This window comes from Stegodyphus dumicola, chromosome X2 (assembly GCF_044657685.1).
Source record: "Stegodyphus dumicola isolate Sdum_Otavi_A_Nest chromosome X2, ASM4465768v1".
In the NCBI taxonomy this organism is placed as follows: domain Eukaryota; kingdom Metazoa; phylum Arthropoda; class Arachnida; order Araneae; family Eresidae; genus Stegodyphus; species Stegodyphus dumicola.
In genome coordinates this window covers 127,727,504-127,754,654 of record NC_140781.1, presented here as the reverse complement: position 1 = coordinate 127,754,654, position 27,151 = coordinate 127,727,504, and the positions used below count along the sequence as shown (strand labels likewise).

Sequence of the window (27,151 nt, the reverse complement as noted above, 5' to 3'; positions counted from 1 at the left end):
ATTTTCAGGCTTTGTTCCATGCGTACAAGTCAGTTTTTTTTAAAGTTTGTTTTGCTTTATTTTGATTATGGCAACTCGAAGGCTATCCTCTTAAAGGGAGGGATGCCTTCGTGGAGAACTTTCTAAAGGACACTGGTTTGTATACACGTTAAATAGGGAAAAAGCTACGAAAGCAGCTCTGCAGCCATCCTGTTTACAAGGATTCGAACCCGGGTCCGAACTACCAGTATTCAGCGACTTTATCTCTCGGCCGGAGGTGAGCCAGTTTCTCTTGGAAAGTTCTGCTCGAATTTCTCTCTTTTGGAGAAATTCGAGCAGAACTTTCCATTCTTCTCGAAGAATTATTTGTAAAATAATCATTCTTCGAATATTTTTGCGACACTAAACAATCTAACATAATTTAAATATCCTCATCTAGACACAAATTAATTTGTAAGTGATTCAAGCTCAATACAGGACCAATAGATTGCTAGGTTATTCATTTGGGCTCTGACTGATACATCAATTCACTTTTTAATTCAGAATTATAGCTACAGCACATCGGCTATTGATTACATGTTATAATACGAGTTCCTTTTTGTTTTTATTGAAATTAATACGCGTATATAGAGATAAATATATAATCTATAGGGGAACAAGTTAACTTTAAAAGGTTACTGATTCTAGTCAAGTTTAGACTAATGAGAAATAAGTACCTCCCTTTTTTTAACATTTTCTGATTTTATACAACAGTTCAGTAGCAGTTTCAAGTAAGTTGTGATTATTTTGTAGAAAACTTGATGCTGCTGACAATTACCCTTTTAGACAGAATTTATACTTAATATAGTGGCTCTAAGAAATCTTATTTAAGCTTTGTTACCATATTGTTTATCATAATAGAAAAACTATCAGCATTTACCGCAGGTAGATAAATATTAAGGAAATATTATGTCTAGACATAATTTAATTTTTTGAATATTTTAAGAACAAAACTCAGACTTGAAATTTTAGATGAAGAACTGCTAACTCTTTCTTCTTCCCATCGGACTCAGTGAGAAAGACCATTATATTATTCTTTATAATATAATAACTTTGCTTGTTTCGAGTTGCACTTTCTTCAATAAATGCATTTAATTGGTAGAACTTCATATTTCAAGAACGTGAAGTATGATACAAACTAATCTGAAAATATATTGTGCAATATTTATTCTCTACTATTCAAAACTAATGTACAAAAATGATTTTAAGTCATAACATTCATTTCATATTAAAATTAGAATGGCAGGAATTAAAATCAGAAATCAAAGTTTATTATAAATTATTCAATAGGTCGGTTAAAAATTAGTTTTATTCGCCAATGATATATTTTTATTCGAAAGAAGGCAATTAATTATATTTAAATAAATATTTTCATAATAATTCCATGCTGACATTCTCTTCATTATTTTAAAAGAAGTTTCATGTCCCAAAGTAAGCATCAAAATTTTGCAAGAAGATTTATATAAATGCAGTGCCATTTCCCAATAGTTTTAATTGATCTGAAGAATCTTATTATAAACCTGCATTGATGCACAAAGAGTGTGAAATGTTGAAACCACCCAATTTCTCTGAAAAGCAAGTAAAGAAGAATGTATGGTTTTAATTTCTGATAAAAATATAAATTAAAAAAGGTATTTAAATGGGTTGAAGCAGTAAAAGAAGTGGAATTTGATTTTGAAAGTAATAGCATTTTCTTATCTTTAATGATTTGATACTAAGAAAGAATTAACGTCAGATGAAGTAGTTAAAGGACTCCGACCTAAGGAAGCCTAATGAGCTAGATTAAGTCGAAAGCTCATTTCTCGCCGCTCTCAAAAAATAGAATCGAAACGCAAATTAAGAGAAAATGGGGGAAGAAAAATTCGCAACGCTGCTCGGCCTCTCCAATAGGGTGAAGCGTTATTTCTTTTCGCTCGTCCGGAATTGGATTCTTAATTTCAATTGATACATTCGAGGAGAGCTGTGCTCACTTCCATACAAGCTCTTCATTAAGCTGTTTACATATTCCAACTAAAAGTTTCACAAAGTATTTCGAACTAGAAACCAATATGTAAAAATCCATGCTAGTTTAGGCGAATCTGATTGTAAGTAATAATTTTCATTTTGATTTGAGTTTTAGTTGTGAGATAAATGAAGCGTAAAACCTTTATGCGTTAATTCTGATATTATATTCTATAATTACTTTGACGCATGAGTATTAATTATAAATTTTTTTGCAACATAGTCTAAAATTTGGCTTCAAAAACCGTTTTTAACTTGAATGATTAATAGTTCTGTAAAATACGTATATACTTGAATATGCTCATTTAGAAATGTATAAAAATTAAAAAAATGCTATGTCTCTTTAGTTAATAAACTACCAAAAAAAAAAGATTATTAAAGATGCCGGGCTACTTGCCGATTTCCCAAAATTTCACACTGCTTTCTCTCAAGCCCGCAAATGATCCATTCTTGGAATCAAAATCATAAAATAATTATAAAATTTAATTAATAGAGATATAAATGTAAATTAATTTGCAAGTGTCTGTTTACTTTTGAGTTTTGTTCATTATATGTTTTACTTATGGGGACCAATATATTGATTTTCAATTCCGTGTTTCACTTCAGCAAAAGTTTATGGGAAAATTTCTTGTTAATGTATACTAGCTAAGTAAATGGTATGATAAGTTAAATAGAAGTTCAATAAGTTAGATTTATGTAAAATAAAGCCAGAATGCAACTGTTTGATTTTACCGAATACCGAAAACTTATGTGTAGAAAGAGGATTCTTACTGCATCGCTGCTCATTAAGTACAAAATAGCAACGAATTCATGCGTCTTTCGTGTATTAATCACAGATTTAATGCACATAAATGAGGTGCAGCCAAAAAAGAATCAAAACGTTTGTTTCATTGACACTAAATATGCTTGTCTAACTGAATCAAAGCACTAATTTCACAAATGTAAGTCATCGCAGATTGTGTAACAAACAAAATTTCATCTGTGGTAATAGTTTTATTCTATACAAACATATATAGCTAATTAGTGAGCAAGGTAAACTTAAACCATTCGATAATTTAATTTCAAAGCATAGATTGTAAATTTCATGAAACGTTAAGGAAGTTTTTCGGTAAGTATCAAAGCCATTAGACGTAAAGTTTCTCAAAACGAGCCAAGTCATATAAGAAAATTTCAAACAAATCTTCAATATTTCTTATTTCTTCCGTATAGGAACTCAACAACTAATTTTAATTGATATCTTTCTTTCAGAATGTGTAGCATAAATGTATTTTTCATACCAATTTAACTTTCCAAATAAGATCTTTTTTAATGGGTATAATAAACCATATTTTATTCTAAGTTACTTTAACATTCTATAATGGAGACCTTCTTTGTTGAAATAACTGGAAAAAAACTTCTTCTCTAACACCTATAATAATTTAGATCGAGGACTGCCATATGTCAGGATTAAAATTAAGAAATCTCCAAGCTTTGCACTTATTTGCTAAATACTGAAAACGTACCTGATAAATAAATGTATTGGATAATTTAGAATAATTAATGATAGAATAATATTAACCAGTCAGGTTTAAAAATTAGCTCAGAAATCAACTTTAGAAATTATAGATGAGCTTATGAATAATTTAAAAATTATAGATGAGCAATGAGCTTTAGAAATTATGCTTAATTACTTAACTAAGTAAGTGATGTAAGTCTTAACGTTTCCAAAATACTCATTGCTAAGAAAACATAGTCTGATTTGTAAACCAGAAAGTAAAATTAATAGTTTGAAACTGGTCCAACGTGTACAGTAAATACAAAATATTTTTCTTTAGAAAAATCTTAAATATATGATACTTCTTTCCTAATCGAGATAGCTCGAGTAATTTCCTAAAATAATTAGCCTTCCAAAAATGCATACTTATTAGCTATGAAATGTCAAAGCTGATTTATTTTGACAAAATAACACCTCGAATTAGACAGCCTAGTGCAAATTATTTATATCTGACATATAGGAAAATAATATGTATTCCTCTGCAACAAATCACAGAAAAAAAATGAAGTAACTATTAATAATCTTACGCTGAAATCAGGAATTTCTCAATTTTTGAGCTGTTTCTACGCGATTGCTAGCAATGGATCTATATGCAAGGTTGCCAGAGTTATTAGATGTCTTTGATTTCACATTGAAAAGAAAGCCCAACAACAGACTCAATCGCATATTCAACTAAACCAGGAGAACACAAAATTCACTCTTTCAAAGATATATGCCGGTTTCCTTATCAAACCGATTCTTAGAGATTATTTATTTGAAGAAAGTGCAAGGTTTGAAATTATTAGTTATATGAAGAGTTGCACATATTGAAGAAGGCAACACTGAAGATATATTGAATAACTGCTTTGACAGAAAATCATTGAACAAACTATTCAAGCCAGCGGAGGAACCGTTTCACAGATATGATATCTCAATGCATTTTACAACAGCGTTAGCTGTTGCAAAGTAGTCATTGTACGTGAAGTCGCGAGTACAGGCGACATAAATAGTATTTGAAAGGAATACCGCTACACTCATCTAGACCACCTGAACATCTGAAATGTTTGAACGAAAGCTGAAAAATTTCTTAAATATTCTACATATGCTTATTGAATAAAACTGCTTAATCTTAATCTAAAAGTAATTGAACACGAAATAAGATGCTTTGAGAAGAAAATTTAGAATACTTTCTCATAATTTTTTTCCAGCAACCCATGATTGCTTAGTAATGACGCGCAATGTAGTTCAAAGTTACATAAAAATTGTAAGATTTGACTGGCAAGGAATTTTCGACATCTTTAAGAAAATATGTATATGTGCATCTTGAATTATGTCCAACAAACTAAAGTATTGAATCCAGGTATAAAATGCAAAGACCATTTTGGCATAATACCACTTTCTGAAGGTAGTTTTTGGAAATTTGGGCCTTTTTTAGCGAAACTCTGTGCCGGTCAGTGTTAAATCTTACGGTAACTATGAGCAATAAAGTATGTCTGAATGCATAAGATAGTAACTACACCCTTGTAATGCTTTTTAGAAAATAGCTCTTTTTGCTTTTATTTGTTGACAAAGTTTTATGTGCTTGTGTTATTTCGTATGAAAATCTGTTTTACATCATTCATATCCTTTGTTTTAGCTCTACATCATCATTTCAGGCACAATGGCAATATCTAAATTACGGGTTTTATTAAAATTTCGTAAAAATATTTAAGAAAAAATGTTTTTGTTTCCTTACGATAACTTTCTCTTCAGCGTTTGGAATGAGAAAAAATGTAAGCAAGAAATTGAAACAGTCTTTTCATTGGGTAAATTATCCATTTTCAGGTTGTACATAATTTTATGCGAGTTCTTTGTAGAAATCGCTCTAAATGGTAAGTTATAAAACAATACAAAAAATTAGCTACAACTTTCTAAACTAACTAAAATTTGATAATTTCTTGAAGTCATTATTAATTGCTGAAATTATTTTTTATTACGGAAAAGCATTTGCTTTTAAGAAGGATGCCATTGTTTGTAGCTTTCATAAGACTTAATCTTACTCATTTGGCTGTTTCGATAACAGGTGGATATTTCATTTTCAGTAAGGGAAACCCAAATTTGCTTTAAAGATCAAAAGCAAACAATTAAACAAAAACAAACAATGAAAATAAGGGCTCCGGCCTTTCAGCATTATTATAGCCTATTAAAAACAAATAGCCTGATGTACTTAATGCTAATAAAATGAAGAGATAATTTCTTTTAAGGGATGTTTTAATGCTACGTCTCTGTTACCACAATAACTCATGACTTTTGCATAAGTTCTAGTCATGCATACCTTGAAATATGCGAGTAAATAGGAACTCTTGAACACAAGTAAATCAAAGTTAGTTCTGTTTTTCAGGGAATATCGTGTAATGTTATTAGTATTGCATTTATTATAAAAGAGACATACTTCGCTAAATACTAATGATGAATCATGTGACTGAAATGGGACGCAAAGGATTTGCATAGAATGCCCGATGTTTCTGCTAATGGAGCGGTAAACCGAAAGTTCTCGATGATACCTCGCGAAAAAGAAAAGTTGAACAAACATTGCGTAACTAGTTCCATAGAGGGGTCCGACGCAACAGGAGAGGGGACCGGAACCATTAAGCGCCCGCTGAGGGTCATGCGACATTAAATTAATTACAGGCCATTATCATGTTCACTACGCGCCCCTCTCGTCGTCTGAGCGTGTAATCTATTTGATTCTTCTCTCCCCTAGGGGATTCCGAAACAGCAGACGGTTCTTTTTACCCATTACGAAGTCTCCGACTTTTAAATCTGGTCCAATTGCATTACCAGAACAAGATTAAATATACATCAGTCAGATTGGACGCTGCAGTGGAATGTCGGATTCCCACCCATTCGAGTAGAGAATCATTTTAATTAATCTGTTTTTACATAAATTAATATCTCATCTTGCATATTATTAACGTTCAAATTGTTTTTAATCGATGCAAATTACGAAAAATTCCAATCAGTGACATAGGGAACAAATTTGTCTAGAACTGTATTTACTTATGCTCCAACTGATCATTTTTTAAACTTCAGATGGTTAATTAAATAGTGAAATTAATTTTCTCAAAGCACTTGCTCTCTGATTAAGGGAAGAGATGTCTTCTTGGATGACTGTCTAATGGAAATTTAATTGTACTTGTGATGTATGTGAATAGGAAAAATTATATATTATTTATAAAAGGTTTTATTTCACCCGCCGTAAACTGAGCTCTACCACTTGTTCACGAGATTTGTGAATTTTCTTTCATGCTAATTCATGCACCAATTAAATAAATAAAAATTAATAATATTTCCTAGTACATAACACAAATAGACTTTGGAGCACATAGTCACTTCCTGTGGATATAATATCAAAACAGTCCATATACAAATAACGGCATGAATTTAAAATTCTGCAGTATAGCTGAATGGAATTAGAGCATATGAGGCACTATACATATTAATTATCAATCCAACGAGGTTAAGCATGCATGTTTATTTTCTAATGCAATCTAATCTTACTAACTTACTTTCTAATGTAATCTAATCTTACTAACTTACTTTCTAATGTAATCTAATCTTACTAACTTACTTTCTAATGTAATCTAATCTTATTCTAATCTTATTTCCGTAATTATAATGAATTTACGTATGTATTTAATTTCTCCTTCTAATACATCAGTATGGTAGGACAAAGTTTTGATTACTAATAGTACAGGTGTCCCACACTTTTTTCCTGCCATGCCATTACACTTTGCAGTATCTTTACAGAGCACTGTCGTGTGACAAGTTTATACTGACAGCAAGGTTCCGGTATGTTTCAGCTCAGTAGCCATAATTATCTGGACTGTCTGATATGAACATTCATAAAAAAGTTTGAAGTTTTTTATGCAGAAACGATTTCACATTTTCAGTAATTCATAGTTGCAGGATAATTTCACTGTCAAAATCTTATACTTAAGGTACATGTTTTTTTCTGCGCTATTTTGCTAACAGATTGCAATGTTGCTACAATACTCATTGCCTTGAAGGCTTTATTCTTCAATGAAAAAGCAAGTCCCCCCCCCCTCCGAAAGAAAAAAAAGAAGAAGAGTGACATAAACCTGTGACAATCAGTTGGTCAAAAGCTACGGCAGTGTAACCTAAAGTTTGCTTTTAAGTTAAACGACTAATCATTGCTTATGCCAATAACATAAAAAGTTCAACTCAAGATTAATTCTTGCTCAATTTAGATGCTCGGTTACATGTTTTTATTTCCATATTTGCGTATCTTATACAAATTACACACGAAATAAGGCAAGACACCTTTTTGAAGTAGTACATTACGTACACTAGTATTGATACAATGTTAACTAATTATTTTCTTTATTACTGATGTTAGTATTGGTAATCAAAAATCTATTAAGGTGAATTTTTTCCCCTCTTCTAAATTCCCTCAGCCTGGCAAAAAGCTTTAAGAGTTTTTATTAAAAAGGTTTAATTTTCAGCTTACTTTTTATTAATAGTTTTTATTAATAGTTAGTTAAAATCCAAGATTTTCAACGCATCTTATGATTGACATAAAGCATGACCACATAAGCAAACAGATGCCGCACAGTAAAGTCAAATGGAAGATTCTTAATCCCTCACGCATAAGTTGCTTAAGCGGGATTTAGCTGCTGCGAATTCAGTATAATTATGTAAAATAGCTCGATTCAAAATTCCGCATTATAGTCAATCTAAATCGTGCTTTCATTCGTGCTTCATTAAGATTCTCAAGGCACACGCATCTGTTCAAATATTTTAGGCTTGATTTTTCGATTTCGGATAATTTACCCTAACTACAAAACTATTTAGGTAGCTTTTCCTTACTACTGCAAAAGTAGTACAAGATATAAATATTTAAGAACAACTTTAAATAGAAAATCATGTTGAATTAATTATAAAACAGCAGTGCATGACATTCTAAGAGGAAAGGAAAAATTTTCCTTCCCCCCTTAATTTATTGAAACATAAACCGAAACAAGTATACATAATTAAATTAGCATTTTTAATGCTAAGAAAGTTAAATAATTCATGAACTTTTTCCAGAATTGAACTTTATTTGTTGTATTTATAAATTAAGCAACATTTGCTTTGTATAATGAACCTATTGTATTTAAACTCAGTACCAATTAAACAGTGCTTAGTTTCCATAAGATTTATATGATATTTCATTTAACTCTAAGAAATGTTATATTCAGCAAGTTTAATTATATGATTGTTTGTCCAAAAGTTAATGCATGTGATTACCTAAGTTTAATATCTTAAAAATGTCTATAGTATTTCATTTTCTTACGAATTACGCCACATCCAAATTCCAGTAGAGGATTTTAAGGGCTTTTATTTCCACAATACTCATATTTTTTAGTATTTGAGGCTAAGTATTTCGACTAAGTTAATGAAAGATAAACCGAAACTTTTATGACACTTAAAATTCATATTCGTTTTTTCTTAAATGCAGCTATTTATCCGTAGCTGGACTTTGGCCCTTTTATAATAATTAGCAATTTTGTCTTCGCTTTAAACTGTGCGATAAATTTCAAGAAGAATGGATTTAGAGTAAGATTTTTTTTTTACCTGCGCCAGCGAATAAAGAGCACAGTTCCTGCTGATCCTCTATCTTGCTGTAGGCACTGTATTCTGTTAGGTTACTCAATTCTAGAAAAATATTAAATAAAAATAAAAATAGCTATAAAAATTTATTCTGATAAATCCATATACATTATGATTTTAATTAACTTGAACTTTGCTACCAATTACAAAAGTTCATAATGTACATGGATCATCCATCCTAACTAATCACTTTTCTCTCTTCAACGTAGTGAGATTTTAAGATTAAGCAGAATTATGTATCTAACATTAAAGTAATCCAAACTAAATATCTTATTACTTCTGGTATGAGTCTATCAGAATTAAAAAATTTTTTGTATTTATTTTGATACTTAAGTATTGTTGCAACTACACTGGCGCTATATGGCGATTTTTTACAGGAGAACAAAGTGATACGGTGATTTTCGGATTGCAACTTACAATGGATATGTTTAACTGAAAAACTGTTGTGTGCATGATTGACAATGTTTGACGATTTTTGAAAATTTAGAGATTTCTAACTAAGGTGGTTGCGATAATACCATAAGTACCTTAATTTTTTTCGTGTCAAGGTTGTGAAATTAGCAATTTGCGATTACAGTTCGGAAAAAAAAAGCTCGAAATTCGAAATTGAAAATAGTGAGAATCCAATTTATAAATCTGGACAAAACTGGTTAGTTATTTAGTTGAAAGAAAATACAATCTAATGCGGTATTTTAAATTTGGAATTGCTTTACAGAACCATTTTTTTCTCAATTTCTTTATTTTTCAATAATTCAGCTCTAGCCTACAACTGCTGATATTGATTTTGATATGTTATACAGATAACTAGAATTATTATGTACAAATAAGGTAAGAATTCTTATTAAGAGTTATTGTACATTTAAATTTGATGTACTAAATCTCTCACCTGGGTTATATTTTTTACCTAAATAATTTTAAATGCTTTACTTACAATTTTTCTCTTTTGATAGTTTCTAGCACATGCGTTAATTATATTTCTGTCTCTTAAAATGTGGTAATACTTTATTGCTTTCAATTTCTTGCTTTAAGCAACATCGTTGGAAAGAAAGCAGAGAACAATTAAAATAAAGCATAAAATAGTGGAAATGAAATTAAAAATATAGGATTGTAGATAATTAATTAATGAGATTTTAAAAGTTAAACTGGCGAGAAAGTGACAAAATATTTAGTGAAATATTCTTCATCTGAAAATAAGAAGACAATTATGTACATAAATCCTGTTATATCATATGTTATTTTATGCCGCATTAAGATATTTGGTAACATTTATACTAACTGAAGCAGAGTGCGTTATTTACATCGAGGAGAAATAACTCAAGTAATTTGACTAAATAAACTATAAAGGAAGCATCTATAACCGGGTAACTAGCCTGACTTTGAGCAGTTTTTGCAGTAGTTTTCCTTTTTTGAAACTAGAATATATTTCTTCCATTTATTACTTAAACTGAAAATAAATAATCCTAATTAACTTTCACCTGTTAGATATTTATTAAGGAACCTTTAATAAACGCTTTATATACATTTTTTCAATAACTTTACTTTATTATTCAAGCTCCTTCAACCCGATCTTTTGCCTCTGATGTATAATTAGGACTTTGTTTATGATCCCGAAGTATACTCCACATTTTACCTCTAATAATTAGTGCTCGAGAAGCAGAAAATGAAATTTCCCTAAAGCTAACGATTAAATGTTAGTTGCCTAATACATTAGAGAGCTCTTTCGCCTGAATATTTCGCAGCTCATTCCTCATAGTGCAAAATTTTCTTGCTCACTAATTGTAAAATGAAGTTTTCGCTACCCTGAAATATTGTGGGGAGAATAATATGTTATTCCCACTAGTATTATTATTATTTGTTTCTTAATAATGGAGAATAAATAGCAATAGATGTTCAAGAACTAATCTTTTTTGCAAAGATGAGTATGGAAAAATTTAGCATGATAAATATTTGTTTATTTGTGAAACAAATTTTGGTAACTATAAAAACAATTTAATTCTATTAGGAAGTTCATTGTTATTTTTTTAATAAAATGGGCGTTTTTATTTTAGTGAAGTCTCAAAATATTCCGCTACAGCTATTTGCTTTGAACAAAATCTGATGAAGTAAGAAAATATGCTAACATAATCTCAAAACTACACCACGTTTCCTTGTTTAAGAATCCCCAAAGTTTGTTAAATATTTAATGAATTAACTTCCCTTTCCATTAATCTTTTTTAATGTAGAAATCTATTTCAGCTGTAAAATGCTGTAATATTAAAGTTTAGCTTTTGTTCTTCCTAAACCGCAGAATTCTAACCTAATATGGTTTGGTTTATTTAATTACGGCAAAGCACACTAGGGCTATCTGCCTAAGGGGAGAGATGCCTTCGTGGAGTACTTTCTAAGGCAAACTTGCTCGTATACACGTTACACAAGGGGAAAACCACGAAAATGCCCATGCAGCCAGTCCGTTAGCGGAATTCGAACCTCGGACCGAACTACCAGTGTTCAGCGACTTTACTGCTCAGCCGCTGGTGGGCCCTAACCTAATATACTCAAGTATCAGTGTAAAATTGAATAACTTTAAATTCAATAATTTTTACTGCTCTGCTGCTTTTGTTCTTGTATTATATATATAAAGATTAACAGTGATTTCTGTTTTTTATTTGAAAGAAGCGTACTCTGCTCATTGTACTGAATAGGTAATGGTAGATATTAAAGGGGGCTTAAAAAAGAGAGGAAAAAAACATTAACTTGCAAGTTTTTTTTTTTTTTTTTTTTTTTTTTTCTTCTCTGCTTGCATAATTTTGTTTGCTTCTTATTGTATACTTTAACATTTTACAAAAGCAGTCACATTACCCACCGTCACTTGAACCCTCAAAATCAATGTAAACAAATTAAAAAAGGCAATAAAACCAGTTTTTTGAGCTATATTATTTATCATATGAAGACAATTATGATTAAAGGATTTACAATTATGATTAAAGGAAAACTGTAGTAGAAGTTAGTTCTACAAGTGCTTAATAAAACTGAAACAGGACGACATAACAGGCCATTTCATTCGGTTAATACCCAAGTATTAAAAAAAATTGCATGATTAGTTCGCCTTGGTGAAGCCTGATATTATGTTCCAATTAAAAGAAAATACTCAGTTTCTCCAATGTACAATCTGACGTATCGGCCAAAGGATTTCGTCTCGAGGTTTTTTGAATATTTGTAGCAGCATGAGATCTCAGTACAATGTTAGACTTTAAAATGAAACAGAATTCATTTGCGAATAGCGTGAATGGTTTTGACGATACTGTTAACCTGCTTTAGATAATGCACTTTTTATTCTCAAGTACTAAAATAATAAAATTGCTCTGCATAATCTGGTGTACATGAAACCAGCAGTTTTCTTGTTCAAAATGCTGTAACTTAAATTCGCCTTCTGTAAAATAAATAAAAAAATAGTTATCTTTTCCTCAGATGCTGAATTTTGATTGCTGACGAGCTAAGCGAGAGCACAGTTTGCGCTGTATCTTCATTTTCAAAGAGCTAGTGAAACATTCTTCAAAGAGGTTATAATAAGTTTGCGATTTCGCATTAGCCTTCTAGAGCCGGAATTTTCGTTTTCAAATTGATTTCACAATTTATAATCTACACTCTGGTTAATGTTTACCTATTTTGCTGCTTCAGGCTGTTTTCAATATCTCACATATGACAGCTGTTATTCTTTTTGTGAAATGTATTTTAAGCCTTTATATCTTTTAGTCTAACGAAGCACAGAAAAACTCTTCGTTCATTGAGCTTCCTAATCAAAAAAATATTCCCATCAAATAAAGATTACATATTTTTTTTTGTTTACTTTCAGCTGTGTAAATCAACATATAATTCAATTAACAAATACGAATGTACCTCTCTGATTAATAACATTTTAACCTACAAATGCCGCATTTCATCAGAATCGCAAGTTTTAATTATAAATGACAAGAAGAATCTTGTTTATGGGCATGAAACGGACAAGCGAAAGAGGCTTACTTGCGTTGCTCTAAGTCTAAATGCTTTGAAAACAGTCCAAGCCCTGACCATTAAGGGTTTTTTATTTGCTAAAGTTGGAAGGAAATGTTAAGAATTTTATCTCAAGAAAGAAACGGAAGTAGAAGGCATTAAGTTCACAAGTCCCCAACCTTCTGGCAGGGAAGTTTGAAACTTTTCTAACCGATAATGGTCAGCAGATTATAAAGATACCCAATGTAGCTGGCTAGCAGGAAATTTTAGATTGCTTGGTGTGAAAAACTTCGGTCACTTGGGGAAAAAGAAATCACATGGGGGAAAGAAAATGAGCAAAGAAGAGCCATATGTCCTTATTCTGAAGAAGTGGGGTTTCAGCACGCGATACCAAGATCAGTCAAGCCCACATCGTATGATCTCTTAGAAGGAGAGTTTGGGAAGCAGAGTGGTAAATTCTGTTGGGTTCACCGCACACATATACACATCTCTATCTGCAACCGCTGACCTTGTTGTGCTTGGAGAGCTGTTCAATAATTTCGGATCCCTGGTCGCTTTCAATGGAAGGGGCGATCGCAAGTAAGACTGCTACTGTCTGGTGGACAAACGAGCCGCGGGGATTCGTGTCGACACGTGACCCCTACCCCACACCTCTGACCTTAGGACCCTGCACCACATTCCTCTTCACCTTTTCTCTGTTACTTATCGGCTGGTGACAATACGGAACCCCACGGAAGACTGGCGGAAAATGTAGTGACATCAGGCTTCTCAAATATGTCTTTTCTTGCATCCGTCTTTAGCCCTGGTGCCGTAAAGCATCAATTTCACACAGAATATTTTACGGCTCATAAAGAGCACAATCGTTCAAACCGACAGAAATTTAAAATGTTTTGAATATATTTGGCTCAGTATTTGGGGATCTCCGATTATACATAATCAACAGAAATTTGTTTTTACTTTACATTGGACCTATACTATATAGCCAAAATTGAACTTCTAGGGAAATGCTTGACGAATGGTTCTATGACTTCTACCATGTAAGTAACATACTTGAACTCCCATTTTATGGTAAAAATTCAATCACGAGCGCAGTTAGGAAACCAACAACAAAATAATTAATGAAAATTATATTTGATCCCCCTGTATCATAAACCCTGTGTCATAAAGAAATCATAACTTTCACAAAATATTTTACATGTTATCTAGAACATCCAGACACCTTTTAGTAAAATCGTAACACGTATATTAGCGAAAATATAAAGGAATCTTTAATGAATCCCAGTTTTCTTGGCATGTTTTAATTTATAACATGTAGAGAATTCAATCAAGCTTAGCAAAACTTTCAGAAAACGTGGCAACGTTCAAGAGAAAAAAAAAACTAATTGAAATTTGAAGTGAAAGCAATTACTATTCTAGAAGACCTTGAGCATTTAGAAAAAATAATTTTTAACTGTGTATGGCGCAAAATATATAAAAACGTTTTTTATTTTAATAAAATTTGAATGTCACGTAAACATTCGGTTGACAACTTGTATTAAAGTTCTGCGTAAATATAGTAAAATTCAAATGACGATATAGTGAACTATATTGAAATTACTTTCTGGAATTTCGATAAGGATACAATCACACTGTATAAAGAAGCACTCAATGTAATTTCCTTTCAAAACTAACTGAATATATGAAAAAATTTTCTGCCTTTTAGAACTGAGACTTTGAGTGTTATAAAACTCGCTGTCAGAGCCGTCTCAACGCAGGGGCCCGCTGATCACTTGCGCAGGCATTTCACGAGCATAAGAGCGCTATGCTAATTCATTTACATTTCATTTCTGTGAGTGATTGTCGTAGGGGTCCCAGTACACTGGTTTGCTCGAGGACCCATAATGGTGTTCGTAGTACGGACTTTGTAGTAAAGGACTATTACTTACCAACTGCACAACCTTAAATTAAGAGATTCTCATCAGCATACCAACTCCCCGAAACTGTAAAACAATACTGAAATTTTCCTATCTTTCTCTCAGCAAGTAGAGATAATCTGGTAAGAGCATTTGTTTAAGAAACTACGAACTTCACGGTCCTACACTTTTCTTCCGCTTTTTTCTAAAATTCTGAGTCCTTAAACAGTAACATGTCTGCAAAAGTAATTAATTTATTCCTCTGTATAGGACATTAAATTAAGACTACATCCTTTTTTTTTTCTCTTTTTAGATGCGAAAATTTTGCGAGTGAAGTATGTTAAATGGAAATCTGAAATGCGCTGGAGTAAAAATGATTTACATTAATGTTCCTATCATACTTTACCGTAAATCAGATTGGGATGTTTATATTATTCAGAGATTCGCATACGTACAAGAAATTTTACGTCGTATATTTTAGCTCTTGGGAAAGTGCATTTTTATATAAATTGGGGGAAATTTACATAAATTTGTAGCACAGTGTATACCATTCTTCTTTTGCAGATGAAAGTCAGCAAGTCTTCTAAAATTAATGGGATAGTTTTAATTAATTAAAATTTGCAATTTTACTTAAATAGTCCAAAGTCCACAGAATGCTATCCATTGAAAAGTCTAAAGTTTAGCAGCAATTTCTTGTAGCATGCCATGTACAATGTTTTACACCAAGAAAACCTATACAGCAAAGAACATAATGTTTAAATTAATTGAAATGATTATTTTCCAGAAAAGTCAGTTTTTATTGGAATTAGGTTGTCTTTAATAACTTGGTTGTCAAGATGGAACTTTTGCATATATATATGCAAATTTTCTATTTGCTTATCTCTTTTTAGTTATCTATGTTGTTCATATTACAACTTTATTTTCCCCTTCACTGGTGTTTTTATTAGAGCCACAACATTTATGTTACAATGCAGGTACAAGTAGAAGCTAAGCGAGCACCTCCGTCGTACTACAGGTAATTGATATGTTACTATACAGATGCTTATCTCGTTAGATTCTATCAGATATCCCCTTTGCCTCATAAAAGTAAAAACGGCTGAGCAGGGCCGTCCTAACACTTGGGCCCGGTGAATACTTGCCCCAGACTCCACGAGCATAGAGGACCCATGCTAATCTGGCGTATGCCATTTGACTTGTCCTTATTAGGTCGGTGACGATCCCAGGACATTGGTTTGCCCAAGAGCCCATAATGCTGTTAAGACGGCAATGCGGCTAAGCACTTGCTATCATTCGACGGAAGACAATCTGAACTCATCTGTCATTTTACCGACCCCAACATCCGAAAAGTGCATCACAAGGATTGGACACAGGAAAGACAGATGACGCAAGAAGCGAAATCTTGCGAAGGGTGCAAATCGCCTCGCCTTGGCTATCTCTTGGCAATCAGCTTCCTTTAATCGCCATAATATTTGAGCAACAACTCGCTAAATATCTAAAACAGTATTGCGATTTAACATGCTTTGTGTTTATTAATATCTTCTTGTAGAGACATTAGGCATTTTTTGGAAGCAGGCAAGATGAAAAATGAGCAATCACCTTCACTCGAATCGAACCATAGACCTCTGGAATACCGGCTCAGCGTGCAAAACCACTACACTAGGAAGGCGGGAGAAATACCTTATATACTCCCCCCTTTTAAAGAGCGACTGAGGTTTTATGGGATCTAATCGCCAAATCCTGGGTGAGGAGAATCATCATCCAACACTCTTTTAGTTCGGGCGCCACTGTAGAGACATTAGGTATTTTTTTGGAAGCAGGCAATATAAGAAATGAGCAATCGCCTTCGGGGAACGAATACCGGCCCAGCGTACAGAACCACTACACCACGAAGGCACACTAGGAAGGCGAGAGAAATACCTTATATTCTATTTTTTTTTTTTTTTCAAAGTATTGATATTCAACACAGAGCATACGTTCCTGCAGTTATTCGCTTCAAGAGGCTATTTGATTTTCATTATATATACTGTAATAAATGCTTTTGTTTCTTTGTTTTCATCTAAACTACATTAATTTTATTGATCTTAATTTAACTTATTGAGCCATCAATTAACTAAATATAATATAAATATTTTCCTTTTAACAAATGCATGATTAACTATTCTTTTGAACAATACATAAGGTTTAAAGATTTCCTTTTGAACTTACGTCGGATTGAATATTCTCTTGAACAACACACTTGATTTAAATATGAAAAATGGATATCTCAAATTGTTACATTAATTCTACTATTATGATTGCATTGTGTAATACATGTGAGAATATAATGGAAAATCAAACTCTAATACCGTAGGAACTGAAGCACTGACTAATACCATATATATAATTGACAGTGCAGAAACATCTGATAGGTATTAATTACTGAAATTTTTAGGGAAAAAATTTACATATGACTTAAGCAAGCATAAGATTACATACGTCATATTCGTGAAAAATTGAGGCCCTAATGGGCACAGCATGAACAAAACACATAACAGAAGCTATTAGATATAATGAAACCATATCTATCAGAAAACGTAAGACTTATTCAACTGTAAAGGAAATTCTTTTCTAAATAGATAAAAATTAAATAATTAACAAATGCAAAACGTAAAAAAAGGCATGTACAAAAACAATATTCAAGTATTGTCATGGTTGGTATACTTTATTCATTCTTTCGATCTATGCAAATTTTATTCAGAATCTCAATAAACATGTCAATTAATTCACCGGCCCTAAAAGTTAAACATATTTCGGCACCCAAAATTAGCTTAATATAACATCTGCATGCATAAGTCTATATAAAGTATAAAAGTAGAGTTATATATAAAGTATATAAAGTTACAACGATTAAAGGTTACACCAGAAAGTTATTTTCTATACCTCTCATTAGCTGCTACTGGTTATCAAGAAGTATCATTTATTTTATTTTATTTATTTATTTATTTTTTTTTTCCCATTTGGTTACAGAGGACAGATATTGGTTCGTCTGTTTGAATTTAATCTGTTTTCTCTTCACAGTCGTACAGTTGGATAACATCGCTGTTATTATAAGCCTATTTTTGGAATTATTAGATTTTTGAAAGGAGAAAAGAGGATAATAGACGGAGAATTCTCTACATTTTCCACACTCAGTTGTTATTAGGCGCAGAAAGCATCCTTAAAGGAGAGGTGTATTTCTGAGCATAATTTTAATTATTAATACTAGACTGAAACTCATTCCTTATATTCCAGACCCTAGTATTCATACTCTTTACCCAAAGTTGCTTCGTAATTACACTATGTTACGTTTGCGTCTTTAAACAATCATAATCAAAATCTTTTAAATACTTTTATGCAACTATTAAAATACTATACAAAATCAAATACAAATATTAAAGCACGAAAATTTCGTTTTTCTTATTGCGGTAATTGGTTAGCCCTCAGAGTAAAAGTAAAAGTTTAAAGGCCTTTTAAATGTAAAAAAGCTTAAAGGGTAAAATAATTAACATTACAGCAATATTACAGAAGCGGAAAGACAACAGCTTTTTCGAGCCCTAGCGAGTCTAACTTTCTCAGCTTTTCGCAGACAAAAGCCTCGTTTTCTCACTCTAATAAAATAATAAACGGATACAACACCAGAGGAGTCCTCAATAAGTATTTCTTGATCACTTTCACCGGGCCCTCATCAGGGCTTAAGTGGATACTAGGGCTCGTTCCCAAGAGAATATGAAGTGCTCTAACAACACACAAACATTCTTATAATATACATGTTACTGGAAATGTGTAAAATGATGGCATTCCATAAAACACCTAGGCATTTTATAGAAAAAGTAAGAAATAGGAGAATTATCATATACTTTCTCTAGGCACTGTATATAATACATAGGCATTCTGTTGACTGACAAATGTTATTCAGGCAAAATATGAAAAAAGGTTATGATAAGGATATTATTTAAAAGACACGCATTCCTCAAAAATACAAAGGCTATTTTGAGAAAATAATAAAAGAGTGTCGTAAAACAAAATTTACGCCTTTCTTATTAAGGAAAACAATGTATGGAATGTATGCAATGCATAGATTATGTATGAATGTATTAAATGTATGGATATTCGACATGAATCGGAGATGTATTTCATACTTTGCCGATTTTTCATTCTAAAGAATGCCTAGGATGTGTATATATATATATATAACTATATAAAAATAATGTTATTAAAAAGAAAAAGCACCCAAGACTCGTGCTGAAAACGACTTCATTTAAGGATACAGACAATATCAAGGAAATTGGAAACACTTTCAAAAATGTGCTAAATGAACAAAAGATAAACTCTGCCAAATGGAAAATAGTAAATAAAGGCTAACACATAAAAAAGCTAAGCAAAATACCTCCAGAGAGCAGTGAACCAACAATAAACCAGACAGCCGGACAAAAATAAACATTATGAGAATCAGATTTCTATAAGACTAATTACGAAAAGGAGAAATATCCGTTTATCGTGGAAGATAGCCATACGTTGCGCAGTTATAAATATGTTTTGGTTTCGCTGGTAACTAAATAAGGAAAGTTAAATTTTAAGTGAAGATAATATATAGCAAACTAAAGCTGAATAATTATAATCACAAGATCAGCCAAATTCTTTTTATTGATCTATAATATTAAACGAGAAATTTTATAATTTATTCTTTTTCTTCCATTTGATACACAGATAAAGAAAATGAGAGAGTACTGAAGATCTGTATGTTAAGCAAGCAGATGTGTTACTAAAATAGCTTGTTACAAAAACAGTAAGGATACCAATTTTTAATTAACGGAAGAACGGCTTTAATTTAATGCTTTCAAAGTATTTTGGTTTTCATATCATTTCCTTCGATAAAATACAATCATTTTTTGAATATTTTTCTTATTTATCAAGATATTTTAATGATACAGTAGTTTATCATTGAATCTATTTTTTCCCAGCATGACTTTTAAAATTTACAAAAATAAGACAACGAATTTATTTCAAAGTATTGAATTTTTTCCAATTCCAGTTCCAAAGTCCAATTATTTAAATTGATTATATTTGCTATGTATGTTATATATGTTACTAACTTTGATTATACTAATTGTACTTGGAAACTATTACGACTCTATTTAGGAAAATTTATATGTTCATTTGTTTACCTTACTTTTCCATTCTTCTTGCACTATCACTTTCCACCACAAATCTTCGATATTAACTTTTAGTACCTGACACATTTTATTTCACTCCAAGGGGAAAAAAAAAAAAAGATAAGTCAAAGAAAAGAATTAACTTTGACTCTTAATACACTTCAGGTACATCGTTTTATTTCTGTTCTAATTATCTATACGATTTGGTTCATTATTGTTGTATTGCATACTTCGTTTAATGCATTATCTATTTTTTTATTACAAGTAATGAGCAGAAAGGAAGAAAATAGTATTTCAAAATTATGCTTATAAAGTAGTTAAACAAAAGGCAAATTAGAATAATAATTATTAAGAATAGATTTGTATATTTTTCACTTAAAGAGGAATTAAAATCTCTTTTAAATAACTAACTACCGATGTAATTTAGCAGCTCTGAACATGTTTTGGAATTCAATAATTAGAGTTTAAATAAATGATTTAATTTCTGAACTTGTTTCATTTCAGATAAAATATTTTAAATTTTTGTACAGGGGATTAAGTTTCATAACAAGAAATGTTAGGAACGTAGGATGCCAATAAAGGTATTTGATAACAAAATAGCGAAAGAAATCCTTTCATAGAAGAAAGAGACTTTTTACTACTTAAAAATAGACCAAACAATTTCATTGTACTGTAGCCTTACATTGTTAGAAATCTTATTGATGAATTTCTTTGGATAATGCTAAAATTATGCAATCAGAATGCAACTCGGTAAATTTATATATATGATAATTATTGCAGTTGCACTCTATTTAAATATTCTGTTTAATAAAATAGTAAAGTGCATCTTCTTATTCATAGTTAATGCAATTTTGTTTTTAAAACTTTATTCTTAAAACTTCTCGATGGATGATTTTTCTTGCGTGTGCTTATTATATATATAACTGCTTTGTTACTAAAACTCGAGGAAACTTTGTCTTTAAACAGTTTAATTACAGCTCGTTATCTATCTTTCCGCTTTGATCTGTACATGATTACGCATAAAGGATATACATGCAGACATATTACATACAATATGTGCCTAGTTTATTTACATATTAATTACATATCGTGCTTCTATTTTAAAAAGATGAATTTCATCGACGTAGAAGTTTTCTAATAAATTTCTGTTTCTTACTTTTTGTGTTATGTATTTCATACTCAAGCCAATGATCACTATATGTTTACTATACTGCATGTTTTATGCGAATTATACATTCTTTCAAGTGTCTATCAGAAATATGCAGCCACTGCCATCAACTCTGAATGCACAAATAGTGGCAGAAGCAGTTTTCTTGACCTTGTCTGCATTTCTTGAGATTTGATCGGAACTGCTGATGTACAAAAGTTGTTTGTTTAGAAAGCGCGACCCTTTATCGTTCGGCGCGACTGTCTAGTCCAGGTAGATCCATTAGCCGTCTCTTTTTGTGTCCAGCAGAGGCAGTGGAGGGTTAACCAAAGTTGTCATCCAGTGGCTCGGAGAGGCTATTACTTCCACTCGGAACCAGACCAATGTCGGCGATTCTTTGCCACAGTTTCTACGTTTGTTCTCCCATTGTGAAATTCTCTTTGTCCATGCCGGGCCCGAATCACGATACACACTTCTACAATAGCTCCCGGAGTTTCCGGTACACCTCCGTATCCTCAAAGTACTTGTGGCACAATGAGGGGTCCCACAATCAAAAGATTCGATACATCTAAAAGAAATTTTCCGTCTTCGAAGCTTAGGCTTCTAAATGCCAGATGCCAAGCTGAGTTGTTTATAACTAATTATGCTTAAATGCAAATTAATTGTTGCCAGTATTGTGTATAAATGTCGACGAATTCCACTTCTGATTTATTTTTCGATTCTAAGAATGAACGGAAAAATAAATCAGAAGCGGAACTCATCGACACTCATGAGTTATTCCCATTAGGGAATAACTTTTTAATCTAAAAGGAATTCTCTAACGGGAATTACTTTTTAATGAAATGTTTTCAAAAGTTAAGTTTAATGAATTGTTTGGAAAAGTAATTCCCACCAGAGAATTGTTTTTTAACGAATTGCTCTGCAATTTAAAGATGTAAAGTTTCACCATCGAGAAGCATATAATGAAACGCCTTAAATGCTATGCCTTTAAAAGAAATCAAGCGTTAAATAAAGCTATTAAAGAATTGCTGTTGTAAACTGTAAAACTAAATGTAACTACTAGGACTGATTTAGAATCCAGTTGTTTTGTGAAATTATCAGTGCGTTTTGCTTTTGCAACTAATTTGGAAAAATTTCAGTCAGTTAAGTGCCAATTTATTTATTGAAGTTTCATTTATTCGATAGCTGAAATCAACAAATTTAACTGCTCATAAATTAACATTTACTTATAACTAATGAAATATATATTTTAAAGATGCACCGCATTAAATTTAGTTCAAACTAGGTTGCTTTCATTATCAGCTTTGTCTTGTCTCTTATATTTACTTATTTTTTTATAGTAATAGGTTACGAAAAATTATACTCAAGCCACAAGGAACAGAGACATTACACTGTGAAATATTCTTTTACGGAAATACCTTTTCCTCTTTTATCCGAAATTTTCTTTATAAACTAAACTTTCTAGTTTAAATTTAGTTTAGAGAATCTTGTTATTTTTAAAATATTCCAAATACTCAAGTATTAGTCTACAGTTAAAAAGCCCAGAATTTTTGTAGACAAAACAAAAAATATGCTCTCATAGTTTAATTGTAACAAATCAGATAAAATTGTTGTAATATAAAAAAATGTACAATTTCTTTTTTTCCTACTACGTTATTTAGTTAATTAGTCTTGCTATGTTATTGTTTTAAATTGAGGTTCATTTATGAAAATAATTTTTGAGGAACTTCCTCCATCGGATAATTCTACGCAATTTAAATAATAAAATGTTGTGTATGCTTTCGAGTTTTAATTAACTTCATCTTAAATGATCTAACGAAAAACTTATTTTAAAGCTACTAAAAGTTAAGAAATAGTCTGCGTTTATATTGTTTAGATGAAAAGAACTTTCCCTATCAAACTGACGCAATAATTTCTTAAATAAACAGCTTGTTTTAAAACAAAAACGATTTCTCATACAGCTTAAGTGTTCTAAATGCTTCCCTTAAAATGAATTTCAGAAATATATAAGGAGGTAAATACATACTTTAAAAATATAAATACATTTTAGCAGTTCCAATCTAGTATTAATTACAAGTATCAGACCTGCTGGTGCCAGTTTCAGAAAAATAATTATTAGAGACAAAGTTTCGAGCCTTGAAAACCATAACAGCATTTTTTATTTTTAAAAATATCTTTAAAATATAATTATCTTTAAAACATGTATTATCTTTAAAAATATCTTTAAAACATATATTTTTTAAATATCTTTAGAATATATATTTTTTAAAAATATCTTTAAAACATAATTTTAATTCTTAACTATCTTTCTGTCATTGCCTGCTGCATATATTGTAAACTGTATATTTAAAGGTTTTTCAGCACCTGTCTTTTTTTTTTTTTTTAATATGATTAAAAGGATCTTCTTCGCACCAATTTATTCCATTATTTTTAAGTCTATAATGATAACCAGAAATATTCAAAGAAACCAGGTAATATCTCTAAGAGACTGAGCGACGTAAATGATCATGTAGGACAGACCTTCAGGAACGTTGCGACCGTTGCAACAATTGAAGAATCCATCCCTAAGTCTAACTCAGCTCGTGTACGAGGAGTGAGGTCCCTATTAAAAACCAGGTGCTTTCCAACAAGCCAGGATGATTTTTGGGTTCCCGACAATCCTCCTGGAGGATTAACGGTCCCCCTCTCCGACATTCGTGCAACCATCCAATGTCGGGTTCTCATCGAATGCTCTGTTTACGAGTCCCTTTCTCACGCCGCCTACCCAGGTGGAGATACAACTTCACAAGGGAGAGGGGCAAAAATGCAGTAGGGGGAGGGAGCTTACGAAAATGGCAAAACTTTTGTGCTCTAAGTCCAACTGCATAATCCTGTATGTAATTTAAACGAATCTGAAATGGATCGAGAATCAATCAGATATTATTTTTGTCCTGTAGTTGAAGTATATGGATTTATCTTTACCATTGGTTAAGATAACTCCAAGATCACCGAACATAACTGTTAGAGTTTTAAAAAATTCAGTATGCGTTAAAATTGCTGAAAATATATAGTCCGACATGAGTTCGATTCCAGGCAACCGGGCTTGCTTCATGGGTGTTTTCGTGGTTTTTACTGTGTGTGATGTTGATACAAGACAGATTATCTGAGAAAGTTATTCACGAAAGCATCCCTTCCTTTAGGCAGATAGCCTATAACCAAATAAACGAAACTAAGACGATATATGCATGCCGAGACGTTCATTTTCATTGGATTTCTATTGCTAATGAAAACATTAACTGAGATAACATATTTTGTAGCTCATTTGGCCTCTTTAAGTGCATTTCTTCCAGAGGTTTTGTCGAAAGCTTCATAGTATTTTTTTTTTTTTTTTTTAGTTGCTTTGTTCAACACTTCTTAACATTTGATGGCAATTAAACATTCACTTGCTAAAGCGTTCAGAGACTTCTGTTACTAAAATTAGTAAAAAAACGAACATATTAACAATTCTTCTTACAAACATTGAGAAGGGAAACTATTTCTTTCACTCATTGAGCTTCCTATTTTTAATTCTTAGGTATGCACCAGGGGCGTCGTTTCTGTCAGTTTTTGAGGTTAGATAAGTATGTAAATCAAAACATGAGTCAAAGAACATGAGGCATATGTTAGAAAAAAGGAAACACAGAAGTCTTCTGTTGTTCAACATTGTTGGTCCGAAAATCACACTTTCAATTTTTCTGCTGCCAAAATTATTCAAAAAACATCTTCCATTGGTGAACTGGATTTTCTAGAGGCATTTCACATTCATAAAAATCTTTCTGTTCTAGTTAACGATCCTAATTCCAATCCAAATTTGCCTTCGGCTTTTAGAGAAATTATGTTTTAGTTCTGGTTTCGCCAACAGATGGCGCCACTTGCTTATTCTTGTCCAGGCTTTCTTATCTTATCTAAACATTATTTCCTATCTTGTTCATTTGCGGTTTTGCAGCTGAAGATGATGGTTCGGTAAAACCATCGAAACTAGTCCTGTGAAAATTTTGTGAATTAACGCTGATTTTTGTTGTTTGACTTCTGAATAAGTATGTAAATCTCAAGCAATTTGTGAAAAATTTCACATGTTAAATAAGTTTTTATTTGTGAAGCTGATTAAACAGCTATGCTGAAAATTTTATTTTCCTAATGCAGGATTTCGTAATACCTCTTTTAGTCTTTAATCAGTTAACTTAACTTTAATACTTGCTAAAACGCGACCATACTCACTAAATCGCTGGGATATCTCAATTGAGATTCTTCTGTGCCAAAGTTTTACTTCTTTAAAAACTTTCTGAGGGGAAAAATAAAGTGCATCAAAAATGGGCAAAACTTCGATGAGTAGCTTGATAATGCTGGAAACTGATCTCTTGACTTTCATTTTAAAGAAACAAAAGCTTCATAATATTAGGAAATACATTTTTGCTTCGGAAAATTTCTATTGCCGAAAAAGCTTTACTTAATTTATATATTTACGATTGAATAATCTACGCATCTACTTCTTATTTTGACCAGGAATAAATAATCGTGCTTTCGGCAAAAATTTCTTGCGATTCCTTATTGATCATAAATTTTGAGAAATATTTATCCTTAAGGATAAATATTTCTCAAAATTTTACTTTGTCTTAGAATGAATATCTCTTACTTAACTCTTTATAAAGAGCAAAGTAATGATAATAATTAACAAGATAACCTCACTCATTTAAGTTTCCATGTCTGTAGATGGGAAGTTTTGTCGGAAAAAGGAAAGTGTAAAAGAAGTTTTCATTAAAAATCAGTTCGTCAACGTTGATTTTACCTGTAAGTTATTATCACAAGCAGAGACGACGATGAAAAATTAAACGCTTTTGTTGGATCTTTTTTTGTCTTTTCCTTGAATTTCACGCCACTTAATCCGACGCTTATCTCCAGTCTTCTTTCTTCGCCCTTTTGAAGAGTATTTTTGAGCTTTATTTTCGTTTTGTTGGCGTTTGAAGTTTAATTAGGTTTATTTAGGAGAAGAAAATATCGGTTGTTACCAGAATTAGCCTCATTTTGCATAGCATTTATTAATTATAAACATTATTACAGTCCATGCAATTGTCCCGACAAAAAATTTTATTTAGCTACAAGATACATTCGCGTTTTTATCATAAAAATTATAAAATCTGTAATATGTTAAACAAATTACCAAGGAAAAAAGTGTAAGAAGTGAGAATCATTATCAATATCTAAAAATAGTTTCGTTTGTCATAAGTAAAATAAAAGCAAGAATAACAATTCTAAGTGGAGGGAGAAAATAATACGTATTTTTTTTTTTTTTTTTTTTTTTCATTGGCTAAAGGGGCAAGAAAACACAGCAGCTGTAGAGATAAAAGGAAATAAAAAAAGGGTTTATATAAAATTGAATAAAAAATACATATACATCAGAAAACTAAAAAAAAAAAAAAAAAAAGTGCGTAACACACTCTCGAATACTCAGAATTCATCTGGGAATGAAAAGCTCCTTCAGGTTATTTATCACTAATTGATAGCAGAAGCTAAGTATGCAATTTTTTCCCGTCCTAGGATTCCTGTGTGGTACGGTTGTTACGGCAAAGGAAAGCAAAGCAGTAAACAATAGCGGAATTTTTAAAACTGCTTTGTAAATATCTCCCGCTTTGTTATCTAAAAATGGAATTGATAAAATGCTAAAAAGATAGGTTTAGTGAAAATTCTGCCACAAATATATCCTCCAGTAATAGCAATTTTCACTATTTTATTCTGAATTTAGATTGTTTTAAGCAAAACTTGAAACTGCGAT

General features: G+C 31.5%; 1 protein-coding gene across 12 annotated transcripts in view; it reads right to left on the bottom strand.

Moving 5' to 3' along the window:
* LOC118202012 (homeobox protein OTX2-like) overlaps positions 1 to 27,151 on the bottom strand; it is a 232,008-nt gene that overhangs the window by 50,422 nt on the left and 154,435 nt on the right. For 7 of the 12 annotated variants that reach the window (XM_085809881.1, XM_085809886.1, XM_085809880.1 and 4 more), the window contains one exon: positions 9,149 to 9,229. The exons of the other annotated variants lie outside the window; for them this stretch is intronic. In XM_085809881.1, coding sequence (XP_085666007.1) covers positions 9,149 to 9,229 — 81 coding nt within the window. The remainder of the gene's footprint in view (positions 1 to 9,148; positions 9,230 to 27,151) is intronic. 12 annotated transcript variants of the gene reach the window in all.